Source organism: Galdieria sulphuraria (genome assembly GCF_000341285.1).
Source record: "Galdieria sulphuraria unplaced genomic scaffold scaf_46, whole genome shotgun sequence".
NCBI classification, from domain to species: domain Eukaryota; phylum Rhodophyta; class Bangiophyceae; order Galdieriales; family Galdieriaceae; genus Galdieria; species Galdieria sulphuraria.
In genome coordinates this window covers 61519-74971 of record NW_005178429.1, presented here as the reverse complement: position 1 = coordinate 74971, position 13453 = coordinate 61519, and the positions used below count along the sequence as shown (strand labels likewise).

Genomic DNA, 13453 nt, shown 5'->3' with positions numbered 1-13453 from the left:
CCAAAATATCTTATCAGGAAATTCAAGACTTTGACTTAGGGCGCTTTCAAGTTGTTGAATCGATATTCGAGGCTATTTTCTTCTGACTTGGTTGATGTTGCGGTTCTATTACGAACAGGGACTCCAGTCATGGCATCATCCAACTAAGTTCAAATCAGTCACTTATATTATCCAACAAACAATTATAAATACCTCAAGATTGTACTCATCTGCTGTTTGTTGAATGAGAGCTTGCACTTGGTCCTCTGGTGCAGCTGTTGCCACTGTAGAAGCCATGGAAGAGTCCAAAACTTCCCCTGTTTCAAAAATTAGTTAATAAGATAACCTCTCTATTATAATGTCTCACCTCGTACGTCTAAATCTTCGAACTGATATTCAAATTTGCTCATCACTTGACTCACTTTTACAAGATCCATACTCGACATGGCACTGTCAATTGCCTTCACAAGATAACCAAAGTCTCTGCTTATAGTTTGAACAGTATTAGCTGACTGTAACTTTCCAGCGACAGCGTCCAGCCTTGCAGCCAATTTTAAAAAGTTAATTCTTTCGTTCTTTTTTCTTATGGCTAAAAATACCAATCCATTTCAACAGTACCAGTAAAGTAAATTGTATCGAACCGTTTTGGGCAAATATTCGAGCACCTTCAGAGTTGTGTTGTTCTATGGCTTTCTTAAGCTTAAGTTGTTCTTGTTTCTAATTGCAAAGTTGGAGTGGAATGTAAACCACGAGAAAAAACTTGTATATACCTGTTGTCTTTCACAACGCTTTGCCTGTCTTTCAAGTTGTTTCCCATTGAGTTTCAAGTCAACAATATAGTCTTCAAAGGTTTTCTTGCTAAACAACGGCATATTTGCCAATCGACCCTCGATGCAAAACAAAAATTTTATGGCGCCAGCAAATGTGGGGGAAGGAAGAGGAAGCAATTTTTAAACAATTTGTGACGAAGAAGCAACTCATTGGAAAAAAAAGTTTATTTTAGATAAGATTTTCCTAAATCTTGAACATTCAATCTTGGCAAGGTTGGATCATTTCTCATTTGGAAAAGACTTTGTAGACATCTTTTAGAATCTTCGAGATTCCCGCACTGCTCCTTTGAGGGAAACTTCCAGCGATTTCATGGCCCATTTCGTTGCTTCGAATAATAGAAACATTAGGTACGAGTAGCTATCGACTGAATAGCGACGACATGAAGCAACAAATAGCCACACCTTTGCCTCTAAAACAATTGTAAGTAATCGCGTAATTTGTTGTAAACAGGACCAACACTGTCTTTCATAGGGTTTTGCTAAGTTTGGCCTCATTACCCGATGCGTTGAGTGTTACAAGTATGTGCCTACACATTTTTTAAGGTTTTACTTATGGATATTGCTAGTTGTTATACCTTTTGCTCCTTTCATGGTCCAAGAAATGCTGAATATTCCACCTAGTTCTTCTTATAAGACAGGTTACTATTGTGGGCTGATTGCTTCTTGTTTCGCTTGTGGCTCTATATTTGGATCACCCGTTTGGGGACGCATATGTGATAAAATAGGAAGACGTCCAGTCATTTTGTGTGGCTTATTTACTAATTCGTTTTTTTTGTTTCTTTTTGGGCTCTCTCATACTTATGCACAAGCCATTTCTATTCGTTTTCTGCATGGAATGTTAACAGGGTAAGTCAACGTTGTTCCAAACCAAAGTCAGAAGTTACTGATAATGTAATAGCAATGTGACTGTATCGAAAACTTACTTGTCAGATATAACAGATTCTACCAACGAATCAGCAGCGTTTGGCATGATAGGAATGACGTTTGGTTTTGGAGTTGTGATGGGACCTCTGGTTGGTGGTTATTTATCTAGACCGGCTATTCAGTATTCCTCTATTTTTGGACGAGATTCCTTTTTCGCGAGATATCCTTATGCATTACCTTGTATGACTGTTGGAACCTTTGCAGCTTGTTCGTATCTCCTTTCTCTATTTCTGTTACCTGAAAGTAAACCATTCAAAGAAGCAAGCGATAGAAATGCAGATTCTAATCTTCTTCCTCTTAGTAATGAAGAAAATGAACAAAGAGCAACAGTGTCTGTTCCTATTCACATTTATGATACTTTTTCAAATTCCCCTGAAATCCATTTTGGGGATGAAACGTATTCTTCTTTAGGAGAAACAGCATCTCGTACCAGTGAGGTTTTGCATGAAGCATCGTATCATCAACAATCACATGAACATGACGATGGCATTGTCTTGGAATATCAAAAGAACACAGACTTTGACTCTTCTGTATATCTGTCAAACTCTTATGATCTAAGGGAGGGCTTCTTCATTCGGGAACCGGCACACGATGTGATGAGAGAGAATTCGCAGGGAACTTTTGCCTCACAAAGGTTGAAACGTGGATCTGCTTTGGAGATAAGGAGTGCGTTTTCAAGAGAGAGACCTCTTGAAAATTATTATCCTTTTATTGAAGAACAAAACGAACAAACTACTCTAGTTCCTCCTTTTCGTTCTCCTTGTAGACCATCAGCTGCAAACTTAAATAGAGCTGACTATTCTGCGGCACCATCGCGTACTAATTACCGAAAGAAAAATCCAAGACATTACTTGTTTTTGAATAGCCCATCAACTAGTGCAGTTTCAGATATGAGTGGTTTCGCTGCCATTATGGCTATGTCAACCATGAAGGATAAAGTATCGAGAAGATCAGATTGGCGTCGAAACAAAGACAGACCCAGCGCAAACAACAACGGAAGAAACTGGAGCGATATCCGAGAAGAGAGTCCAAAAGTTAAAGAGACAGTTTGGGATACAAGACTTGATGAGAAGATATCAGAGTTAACTCTTCGAGCCTTGATAACTCATCTGTTCTTTAGTAATGCAACATTTTCTGTGGTTTTAAGAATTGCCTTGTCCGTATCCTTTACACTTAATGCGATGGACGAAGTGTTAGCACTTTGGGCAGTCAACGACTCTTCACTTGGAGGTGTACAGTTTTCAACAGCAGATTTGGGAGTTGTTCAAACCATGGGAGGCATATCGTGTATCTTTTCAGCAGTTGTATTTTTTCAGTATATCGCTGCAAAGATAGGAGTACTAAATACGATGAGGCTGGGACTGTTGATAGGATTGGTATTCTATCCAACTCCTGCATATGTTGCTACTCTAGGCTTAACTCGATCGAATCGTCTTACTTGGATACTACTCGTTGTTGGCAATGTTATGACGTCGTTTTGTGGGCAATGTTGTCATACTGCACTTCCTTTGCTTGTAAAAAATGCTGCACCACCGGAACGTTTGGGTGAAGCTCTAGGATATGCTCAAGGCTTACAAAGTGTGGGATTTGCTGCTGGTCCTTTGGTTGGTAGCTGTCTCTTTGCCTTTATATTAGGTGAAAATAATCTTCCACAACCTCTTAACAAAGGTCGCTTGTACTATATTTTAGGAGATGCAGCAGTTTTCTTCATATTAAGGTCCACTTTTCTACTTCCTCCTTGGCCTTGGAGAACTTGTTTGGAGACAGATATGGAAGTCGAATCGGACTAGAGTTCCTGTATGTATGTATGTATTAGTAATTGATTGGGAGAAGAACGGTTGCTTGTATCTATTTTACTTGGTCTGTTGATAGAAAGATACTTGTGGATATTTTCTTAGCGTTATTATTGGATAAAGCCACGTAAAGTTTCTAGATATTGGAGGTCTCATTCTGTATACGAAAAGAACTATATTGCAACAGTTATCCTCATATGCTGCTTTCCGTGTGATCACTCAACCACATGTACTAAGCATAAGTGAGAATGACGCTTGAATAAACAAGAATAAGAATATCAACTTATTTGTTCTTTTTGCTACATTTATGAAAAAAAATTTGCAACTTTCTACCTAAAGGAAGTGCAGGATCGGTTAGAAAAATCTCACATCCTTCTTCCAAAAGGCAGTCCAGTGATTGAGGAAGATTTTCTTTAGTTGCTTGTTCCAAGGAAGCAGGAGATGAATAATAGAGAGCTCTAGAGGATACAGTAAGACTTGGTGACTTGACTCGCAGTTCAGTATCTTCTCGTAACACTTCAATCAAGTCAGCCAATGTCCACTTGGGAGAAACACAAATTTTTTTGGGTTGAGCACGTCCACAAGCAGGACATTCTTCTCTTCTTTCAGTTTCAAAAGCATAAGTATACACTCCGGATTCTCCATTGTACAACATATAGTTATTCAAAGGGTTTGCAATATAAGTGGCCAATTTGAATGCTTCATTTGCACAGGAAGCTGCAACTATTGCGTTGGTTGAAGCAACTGCTGGAATAATATGTTTGATTACTCCTTGTGATAAACGATATGTAACACCCTGAATATGAAACTGATTGGCTCTTTCTTGAGCACGCTCAAATATCCATTTCACATGTTCCGGATTATCTCCATCAACTTTAGTACCAGCTCCGAAAGGTTGTTGTTGAGGCCACAAAATAACACTCGCATATTCAATACAATGTTCAGGAAGACGAGGCGTATTAGCTATCGTACATAAAGGATAACTAATTTGTGGTGGAAATAGATCCAGATTGCATTCAAAACAAGCAGACATTTTAGGAATGATTACTCTCGCTTGTCCTCTAAAGCCCTCTGTTCCCCCATCAATGAGTGGTATGACAGTTGAAACATCAATAGTGCCATCATCGTTGGTCTCTACGAGATCGATTAAAGTTTCGTTGAGCCAACGACGAGCATCTATAGAGTCCAGTCCTGCAACTACAAGATTGAACTGTTTGTAAAATTCTCTAGGTTGATCATATATATTCGCATGGTGGCCTTTTATATTGATGCCACTGATACGCTTTGCGATAAAAGCTGCAGCAACTTCAGCCTTTGGTTTTCCAACGTCTTGTTGACGAAACAAAAATTGCCTATTCAAATTGGTTACATCAACCACGTCCAGATCTATCACTTCTATATTTCTAAAACCACTCAACGCCAAGTCTTTGAGAAGTTCACAACCCAAACCTCCAGCACCTACTACCAATACCTTGCATTCGTTCCATAAAAAGTTGAGCAAGTCCTCGCTAGGTGAAAAGCTCTCGTGAGCAAAGGGTCCATTCCTAAGGGTAATTAGGTACAAGTCTTCGAGTTTCCCTTCATCCTTTCCTTGAGACATAACTCGACTTTTTCAAATGAGAAATGGGACTCGAGTGCATTTTATGGTTTCCTTTTGAATGAATGAATATAAAATGAAAAGCCAACTAAAGTTGACAGAAGAACAAAAAAAGGCTATAGAATGGGAACCAAGAGACACGCTTATTATTTCATCTTGTCCCGGAAGTGGTAAAACTTTAGTATTAGTATACCGCGTAGTTTTTTGGATAGATCAGTTGCATATACCTCCTAAAGATATTCTCTTGATTACTTTCACTAGAAGTGCTTGTGCTGAAGTAAGAGAAAGACTGAAGAATATGCTGGGAATCCAATTAGTAGAAAACTTGAGAGTTTGGACTTTTCATTCCTTAGCTTTGAGTGTTGTGAGGAGTATGGGAGAAACCGTACTCAAGGAAAAGTTTGGAGTTTCTCGAAACTTTACTATATTTTCTAATGCTGAACAACGCAAATTGTTGGAAAAAATTTTATCAGAAGTAGCTTTAGACGAAAATAGTGTTCAACAAATGGATTGGAAAGCTCCCAAAGTGTTCTCCAACAAAGAAGTTTCGAATATTCTGTTTCAAATACAAAAACATAAAGCCACACTGACTACACCAACAAATGGTAAACTTGGAGCTATTTTTGAAAAGTATAACAAGTATCTACATCATTGTAACGGACTTGATTTTTCTGATTTATTGCTCTGTGCAATACAAGTGTTAGAAATTGGCAGAGACAATGACTCATCTTTGTCAAAGATTCGGAGACGCTATCCATATGCAATAGTTGATGAGTACCAAGACTGCTCTATTTTGAATAAGACATTTCTTCGCTCTATCTTACGAGATGATTCACATGTAAGTCTCTTTTTGTTGTCTAGCTTATATTTGTTCGAGTATTTCAGGTAACTTTGATTGGTGATGATGATCAAAGCATATATGGTTTTCAAGGAGCAGAAGGAGGACCACTTACTCCGATATTTAGTAAAAGTGAAAAGGAAGAGAATTGTTCAATTCTTAGCCTTAGTGTTAATTTTCGAAGTGACAAACAGATTGTCTTGTGTACGAGTAACTTAATTCTTAGAAACAAATATCGTACTCCGAAAACAGTCATAAATGACTCAGCAAAGGAAGGTCAGATACAAGTTTGGATCTGTAGAAATGAAAAATGTGAATTGGAAACATTGTCTAATAATATTTTGAATTTAACTTCCAACGGAGTTGCAAACAACAACATTGCTATCCTCGTGAGGACCCGTTCTCTTGCTTTTGAAATATTTTCGTATCTCAAAAATCGTGAAATCCCTTGTAGACTCGTTTCAGAAGCATCTCAATCTTCTGGTGATGACTTTGAAATACTTCCAAGAAATGGACAGGACCTTTGTATTCTAATTGTGAAGAGTTTTTGTAAACTCATGTTAAATATCAAAGATGACGTGGCGTTGCTACTCATTACAGCTATTTATTTCCCAAATGTTCCTCAACATCTTCTTTCTCAGTGGAAGAATTCTAGTTGGGAATCTCATGGTCTGTTACAAGAATTAAGAGATGCTTGTAAGAGCAGTTTAAAAGGTTCACGCAGTCTTCAGTTACAGGAGAAATCGAAGTTAATGTTGGTTGAAGAGTATTCTGAAGAAATCAATCAAGTTCTGTCTCTCGTGGATACGATTACCGGAAAGTTTTTAAAGAAAACTCGACTGTCCATTCTAAGTGAAGAAATTATTGATCTTCTCCCTTCAGATGTACGAAGAAGAATAGGAGACAGGGACTTGTTTGTGTCCAAACAGATATTTCAGAAAGCTGAAATGTCATTAGAACAACGGATGGAGTGGTCAACACAACAACATTCTGAGGAAATTCAAAATGACTCTGTGAAGAAGGCACTACTTGCTCTATCAAAGAATCGAAACCACAATTTGTTCTCTAACAATTCTGTGTTTCCAGGAAAGGTAGATAATGTATATACACGATTGAAGCTATTTGTTGATTCATTGGAAGAAGTCCAATGTGAATATGAAATGAAGCTGCAAAAGAACAATTGTGTTCAATGCTGTACGGTTCATCAGGCAAAGGTCGGTTTTTGTTGTTTTTGTTGATGAACAGCGGTTGAATATTGGAAAGGGAAAAGAATGGGATTATGTTCATGTTGTGAGACTGAACGAAGATCATTTTCCTCTGCGTCCAAGATTACAAACTACATTAACGGAAAGAGACGTGGAAGTTCACTATGAGGAAGAAAGGTTGGTTGGTGCTTTATTTGGTAAAAGCAAAACATTCATCATTTTGAAGGAGAATAGCGTATGTTGCCATGTCTAGAGCAAGAAGAGCTCTCTTTCTGTCCTATTTAGAAGAAGAAGAGGAAGGCAAACATCTCATAGCGTCCAGATTTCTGACCGAAATTCCGGATAGTCTTACTACTAGGAAACGAGTAGACGCCGTCCAAAGCGTTCCTTCAAAGCAAGAACGACAAAGTCCAACACGAAAAATAACTGAACCACCTGCACCTCAAAGGAAAAGAAAGAAACAACGACAACGATAAAGCAGTATCGATTGTGCTGTTGCTCATACATAAAATACGCAATTTTTTCTAAAGAACTTGCTATTTTCTGCTTTTTTGTTTCGTAGTCGTGTTCTGATTCACCTTTGCTTTTCGTTGTTTTTCAAAAACTACTTTCGCTTGTTCTTCATCTAACAGTCCGTGAATAAGAAGCCACGTCTCTGCTAGAGTTGCTTCCTTGTTCTTTCGTTTCTTTTCCTCATACATACTCTCATAGAACAATCGAAGAGGATCTCCTTTGGGAGGCGGTTCTCTTCGTTGACCAGGTTTGGAAAATTTCTTGTTGGCAAGTTTTTCTTCATTTTCATCTGCCACTTTTTTTTTCTTGGAGGAAGTCGAGTTTCCACAAACCTTTGTAAGTGTCCTCTTTATCTTTGACGGTGCAACTTTCTTCACTTCCTTTTTCTTGTGTTCTTTCTTCCCATTAGCCAATTCGGGTTCAGACTTGTGCATTCTTTTCCATAGTTCTGATAAAGGTATATCATCAATTTCTTCTTTCAAGACAGGCACCTCCTTCTTGCAGACTTGAGCTTCCATGCAAAAGTAGATAGATAGGGCGGGTCGCACCCTTCCTTTGATTTCTTGAAAGACAATTAATCAATCGACATTTAGGGCTAAGTAGCCCAAATGATTTACGATTTATATGAAAATTACTGGGAATAAATCCGGTTGCCTATGAATAGATAATATGTTTCTTGACAAATTGTTTTCAGTTAAAAAGCAGTTGGCACTTTCTTCGATAATAAACTTTCTACAAGTAAAAATAGATTTTGAAATAACTTTAAGTTACAACTCCGATAAATGGATAGGGAGACAGATGTTTCTCTTTTGATAACTTGAATTTATATCAACAACTCCTTTGAATATCAACGAACAAAACATGTCTTTCTACTTACTTATGATAGAACTGAATAGACTTCATTTGGAGCTTCCTCATTGACTGACTGACGGCCGGTTGTCCAATTAATCAGTGTTGGATTCCAATCTTGTGAAAGTTAACTATGACTTGCAATGGAAAAACCAACTATGCCGAGGAGCAAACTCAAGTTGAGAAAGACTCACAGAACTCGGAGACAAAGACAAGAACAAAAGAAACCGAGGCAAAGGACGTTGCTAACTTGTCTTCGGTGGATATGTTAGACCGTCTTAGAGAAGCTGTCGAGAATTGCTGTGATGAGTCGGAAGATGAACGAGATTGGGTTTGGCTCATTTTGAGGGTGAGTAGTTAACTTGGGCTGTTTTGTGTCCAACTTCAAGTCTTTGTTTTATTGTAAAGGAAGAGGCACAACAGCATGCTTATAACGAACCTCTCTTGGCTTCTTTCCTATTTTCGACAATTTTAAATCATAAGAGCTTGGAAGCTGCTTTATCTTTTCACTTGGCAAACAAACTAGCGAGTCCTACCATTTCCAGTACTCTGCTTATGGAGTTGTTTCGTGATGCTCTTGAAGAGTCGAAGGATTTTCGCCTCGCCTGTAGAAGAGATTTGATAGCCGTGAAGGAAAGAGACCCAGCTTGTACTTTTCTATTAGAAGCATTTTTATATTTCAAGGTAATTTTCCTTATTTTTATGATCAAAATTTGTAGCAAACACTGGCAAAAAAGGGATATCATGCACTTCAAGCGTATCGAGTCAGTCATTGGTTGTGGAGTCACGAGAGAAAGGCCATGGCATACTTTCTTCACTCACAAATAACAAAAGAGCTACATATCGACATTCATCCTGGGGCGAAGATCGGGCATGGCGTTTTTGTTGATCATGGAACAGGTAATTCAACTTTGTATTGCAGTTATAATCCTAACAGGTTGTGAAGGAATTGTTATTGGGGAAACTGCGATAGTAGAAGATGATGTATCCATGCTTCATCACGTTACTTTGGGTGGTTCGGGTAAGAAGTATGGAGACCGTCATCCTATCATTCATAACGGTGTTTTACTTGGTGCTGGAGCAACCATTCTTGGCAGAATAGAAATTGGAGAACATTCACAAATCGGCGCGTAAGTAATTTCAAAAGCAACTAGGAACAAATATATTGATTAATGTATGTAGTTGTTCTCTAGTTTTGAATGATGTACCTAGCTTTGCAACAGTTGTGGTAAGTTTATTATTAACCTTTTTTAAAATGGTTGATTGCTTTGTAGGGAGTGCCAGCGCGAATTATTGGAAGGAAACCAGGACGCAATCCAGCTTCCGAAATGCAACAAGATTTTAGGAGTTCAGAAACATAGTGTCACTACTCTGTTCATAAAAGTGTAAAATAGTATTACTTGTAAAATTTTTGTCTTACAAAGTCAAGAAATTTTTTAAATAAAGCATTTCCAGAAACGAGTTGTTCTATTTGGTCCTCAGTATCTTCTGTCGCTCTTCCAAAGGCCAAAAACAAAAAGGACTTTGAAACAAAACTGAGTTGTAAAATCGAGTATCTTCTGTTACTTCCTTTCCAACCCAATCAGGAAGTTCAAGGTGTACCTGCTCATCGTTCAGTTCAACTTCTGCCACCACCAACCCAATATTATCACCAAGAAACTCGTCCACTTCCCAAATAAAACCTTTGTCTTCCACAAGATAACGAGTTTTCTCAATTAGTGGTTTCAAACAGAGGGAATTCAACAGTTGTTCTGCATCAGTTGTTGGGATGGAATATTCAAATTCTTTACGTTTGGGACCAAGAGTCTCACCTTTTATCGTCAAATATGCTTCTTCATCAGTGAGTCGCACGCGAACACTTTTGTCCTTTGACGCGAAAACGTATCCTTGTCGGATGGTATACTTTCTCACAGACTTGTCCCGATATTCCGTTGACAATACTAAAAACTTTCGTTCTATTTCCACGTTGGACTTTTGTCCCTTGTCGTGTGTTAGGTCCATGCCAAACGAAGCAATAGTGGAAAACTTCAAGTTGCTTGATCTTGTTGAAAACAGCCTTTTTCTGTGTGCGAAATAACGGGTCTTACAAAGATGCTTCAATGAAGTATTATTAAGCCACCAACTTACTGATACAAATAAATAATGAGATCTCCTGAGCATTGGGAATAAAGTAATTTTTGGGGAGTTGTCGACGTAATACTGAAATGACGAAATCAGTAAAACACACAAGACGGCTAGAAAGTAGCATAGAGAAGACCAAGAGTCTGCAGAAGAAAGTTTCAGATAGAGGAATTCAGTCGTCCACTCTTAATCCCATTTTGGAGAGACAACAACAAGAGGTTAAGAAACTTGAACGTTATCAAAGCAGCATAGGTCGCTCGAAAGAGAGGAGAAAGAGAAGGCAGAGACATGAAAAAGTGTTGAAAAGGCTTAACCTTGTTGTTGAAAACTTGTTGAAAAGGCAGGAAGAGAAAATAGAGCATAAGATACGACCCTGGAAAAAGTCCATAAAAACCAGCTTCCTTGACGTTGTTTCAGATCTTCGAGAGTCTTTGTTGGAAATAGAAAACGGACAAGATGATGCATCCTCGATGGTCAGGTTGCCTCACGAAGTTTCTAACAAACTGACAGAAAGGAAGAAGCGGAGCTTGATTTTCCGAGAGAGTGAGCAGCTAAAGGAGGTAGTTGGACACCCGCTGTTCCAGAAGAACCCATTTCAAGTGAGTATTGTTTGAATCGCAACGTCGAATAATTGTTAAAGAATTTTGTAGGCCCTTTCCGAGCACTTGTCAAGTGTACTTCGTACTTCAGCAACGTTTAGATAATACTTACAGGTTTGTCTTTTTATAATTACACTTTAGAGAAGAAAGATAGTTATTTAAGATGAGTCCTACTGCTATCACTTCACGCACCATCTGTGGGAAACGTGGAGCGAAGTAATTGTTATCAAAGTTGATGAAGATATGTAGCTTTACTCCCCAAGTCAAATGTTGAAAGTAAACGATTATCTTCGCTTTGAATAGTTCAATCAACTTTAAAGTAAAATATTTTAATCATACTTTATTGAGCTCTTCGATGAGAACATAGAAATTAGGACAACAAAAGTCTGACCTCCCAAACAGAAGACGCTTGAACAGAATTTGCTTTTCACGAGGAAAAATGAAAGCTCGCTGAAATTTGGCGCCAAAAATGAGTTTAAAAGAGACGCAGCGCCTGACTTGTCAACAGGTAGAATTCTTTGCTGACGACGAACTAATTGAAATTATTCCTAATATAAAGCTTCCAGTAGTTAACCTTATAGCTGGAGATTTCGGTCCATTTGAAGTAGGAATACCAGTCACCGTACCTCTATGGTTGGCTGTAGGTCTCAAGGAGGCCAAACGGTGTCGCATATTGCCGCCGAGTTGGCTTACAGAGGAAAAGATACTTGCAAAAGTGGAGGAAGAGCGAAATAATCCTAACAGTGGTTTGGTACAGTTGCATCAGCACTACATGGAAATAGCGTCCAAGTTGCTTCACGTTGCTTCAGACGACCTAGAACAACCTTTCAAGGTTTGCGCTCAGGGCTTTTTAGCGGTTTGAAACCTCTAACAACCTAGTGCTTATTCAAATAGATTAGAAAAGCCTTGGAAGACCTTCTTGACTTGAGAACCAATAAGCTTAGGAAGGGTTTGTTTAACGTTCGAGAGCGAACACCGTTTATCAAGATTAATAACATATCCTGGATGGAATTGAATAGTTTGCGAGGACCTCTTTTAGAGATTCTTTGTACGTTTGCTTCTTTTGATGGCTCAAGCGAGATGGTTAGTCCCATTCTGTTCTTTGTGTACGACAATCTCACAGTTACAGGAAACGTCGAGAACCAGAGAAGAACAAAGTCAGAGTGCTCCACCACAAGAAACAGAGCACAGACGTACATTACGAAAATACCAATAAGTTCCGCACGATTTTACTCTTTACTGATGTTTGTCATTTCCTCTTTGTTTGGTTTTCATACACAAGAACAGCAACAACTGTAGCCAAAGCATTCCAAACAGCATTTTGTAAGTTATCGCTATGATCTGTTCTAAGGGCTATCCAGACATAGTAAAGGCTAGAGAAACCAAAAGTTATTCCGGATGCAAACAGCAATAGCTTTGGAATCGTGTTTGGTCTAGTAGTCTCCCTTCGTTTCAAGTCTTCCTCATATTGCTTTCGAAGCTGTTCTATATGTGTTTTCTCTTGGTCCAACTTCTTCCGCTCTTGTTGCATCACTTGAAGAAGCGACTTGACTTGTTGATCGTAGACTTCCAACATTCGTTCCTGTCTCACAGCTGCTTCATCTACTATTTGCTTTTGTTCTTCGTTGTTTTTGAGAGTGCTCATTTGCTCCTTTAAAACTTCAAAAATATCTCGCAACTCCTTCACTCCTTGTTTCTAAAGTGAAGCTTAGTTAAGCTTTCTTGTACAAACTACGAATTGCACGCAAACCTCCAGGTCATCCAAGATTTTACACTCCTCCTCGGTCAACTCAAACTCTTCTTTGTTCTTGGCTTTTCTTATGGCATTTTCCAGACTGGTTCTCAGCTCTTCTCTCAACTCTTCCATACCAATGGTCTGCAGCAGGGAAGTCGACACATTTGAAGCTTTTTCAGTGCTTCTACCTTTCTCTTCCACAAAGTCACAACATAAGACATAACCGTTCCAACTTGTGAGATATCGTTTGTTTCGCTTGGAACACTTAGTATGTTGCAGTGAACGGTTCTTTCCAGCATGAACTTTGCAACAATCCCAGTACAAGGTGAGGAACATGAGCATTTGATGTTGGTCACGCGAAGAGAGCAACTTGCTTATAATATTTTGACTTGGCAAATATGCTTTATTCCGTTGCAGTTTAGTGGTAAAAAATTTTTGTCCCTTAATGTACCGTGGCATAGACAGAAATA

The 13453-nt window shown here is 38.6% G+C and overlaps 10 protein-coding genes across 10 annotated transcripts; 5 read left to right on the top strand and 5 right to left on the bottom strand.

The window, feature by feature from the left end:
* On the bottom strand, nt 1-901 carry Gasu_48790 (charged multivesicular body protein 1). Its single transcript, XM_005704047.1, has 5 exons — nt 750-901; nt 621-696; nt 347-568; nt 193-296; nt 1-143 (listed from the first exon to the last, which is right to left on the bottom strand). Exons 1-5 carry the CDS (start codon nt 849-851, stop codon nt 36-38), a joined length of 612 nt encoding a protein of 203 aa, XP_005704104.1. The 5' UTR covers nt 852-901; the 3' UTR covers nt 1-35.
* A 270-nt stretch (nt 902-1171) lies between these two features.
* Nucleotides 1172-3663, top strand: Gasu_48780 (MFS transporter, DHA1 family, tetracycline:hydrogen antiporter). Its single transcript, XM_005704046.1, has 4 exons — nt 1172-1230; nt 1282-1328; nt 1376-1655; nt 1708-3663. The coding sequence occupies exons 1-4, from the start codon at nt 1190-1192 to the stop codon at nt 3521-3523; spliced, it is 2184 nt and encodes a 727-aa protein (XP_005704103.1). The 5' UTR covers nt 1172-1189; the 3' UTR covers nt 3524-3663.
* Nucleotides 3664-3685: 22 nt separating this feature from the next.
* On the bottom strand, nt 3686-5151 carry Gasu_48770 (ubiquitin-activating enzyme E1 C). The gene has a single exon (XM_005704045.1). The coding sequence runs from the start codon at nt 5124-5126 to the stop codon at nt 3810-3812; it is 1317 nt and encodes a 438-aa protein (XP_005704102.1). The 5' UTR covers nt 5127-5151; the 3' UTR covers nt 3686-3809.
* Nucleotides 5152-5191: 40 nt separating this feature from the next.
* Nucleotides 5192-7666, top strand: Gasu_48760 (DNA helicase II / ATP-dependent DNA helicase PcrA). The gene is made up of 4 exons (XM_005704044.1): nt 5192-5961; nt 6009-7175; nt 7225-7343; nt 7393-7666. The coding sequence occupies exons 1-4, from the start codon at nt 5200-5202 to the stop codon at nt 7640-7642; spliced, it is 2298 nt and encodes a 765-aa protein (XP_005704101.1). The 5' UTR covers nt 5192-5199; the 3' UTR covers nt 7643-7666.
* Nucleotides 7667-7670: 4 nt separating this feature from the next.
* Nucleotides 7671-8301, bottom strand: Gasu_48750 (uncharacterized protein). The gene has a single exon (XM_005704043.1). It carries the CDS (start codon nt 8195-8197, stop codon nt 7703-7705), a length of 495 nt encoding a protein of 164 aa, XP_005704100.1. The 5' UTR covers nt 8198-8301; the 3' UTR covers nt 7671-7702.
* A 260-nt stretch (nt 8302-8561) lies between these two features.
* On the top strand, nt 8562-9925 carry Gasu_48740 (serine O-acetyltransferase). Its single transcript, XM_005704042.1, has 6 exons — nt 8562-8877; nt 8937-9212; nt 9266-9428; nt 9475-9658; nt 9711-9756; nt 9803-9925. The coding sequence occupies exons 1-6, from the start codon at nt 8662-8664 to the stop codon at nt 9887-9889; spliced, it is 972 nt and encodes a 323-aa protein (XP_005704099.1). The 5' UTR covers nt 8562-8661; the 3' UTR covers nt 9890-9925.
* A 5-nt stretch (nt 9926-9930) lies between these two features.
* On the bottom strand, nt 9931-10551 carry Gasu_48730 (adenylate cyclase). Its single transcript, XM_005704041.1, has one exon. The coding sequence runs from the start codon at nt 10527-10529 to the stop codon at nt 9996-9998; it is 534 nt and encodes a 177-aa protein (XP_005704098.1). The 5' UTR covers nt 10530-10551; the 3' UTR covers nt 9931-9995.
* A 40-nt stretch (nt 10552-10591) lies between these two features.
* Gasu_48720 (uncharacterized protein) lies at nt 10592-11587 on the top strand. Its single transcript, XM_005704040.1, has 2 exons — nt 10592-11248; nt 11300-11587. Exons 1-2 carry the CDS (start codon nt 10733-10735, stop codon nt 11351-11353), a joined length of 570 nt encoding a protein of 189 aa, XP_005704097.1. The 5' UTR covers nt 10592-10732; the 3' UTR covers nt 11354-11587.
* A 64-nt stretch (nt 11588-11651) lies between these two features.
* Nucleotides 11652-12486, top strand: Gasu_48710 (uncharacterized protein). Its single transcript, XM_005704039.1, has 3 exons — nt 11652-12080; nt 12143-12331; nt 12378-12486. Exons 1-3 carry the CDS (start codon nt 11718-11720, stop codon nt 12462-12464), a joined length of 639 nt encoding a protein of 212 aa, XP_005704096.1. The 5' UTR covers nt 11652-11717; the 3' UTR covers nt 12465-12486.
* Gasu_48700 (uncharacterized protein) lies at nt 12351-13451 on the bottom strand. Its single transcript, XM_005704038.1, has 2 exons — nt 12999-13451; nt 12351-12944 (listed from the first exon to the last, which is right to left on the bottom strand). Exons 1-2 carry the CDS (start codon nt 13440-13442, stop codon nt 12498-12500), a joined length of 891 nt encoding a protein of 296 aa, XP_005704095.1. The 5' UTR covers nt 13443-13451; the 3' UTR covers nt 12351-12497.
* Between the last annotated feature and the right edge of the window lie 2 nt (nt 13452-13453).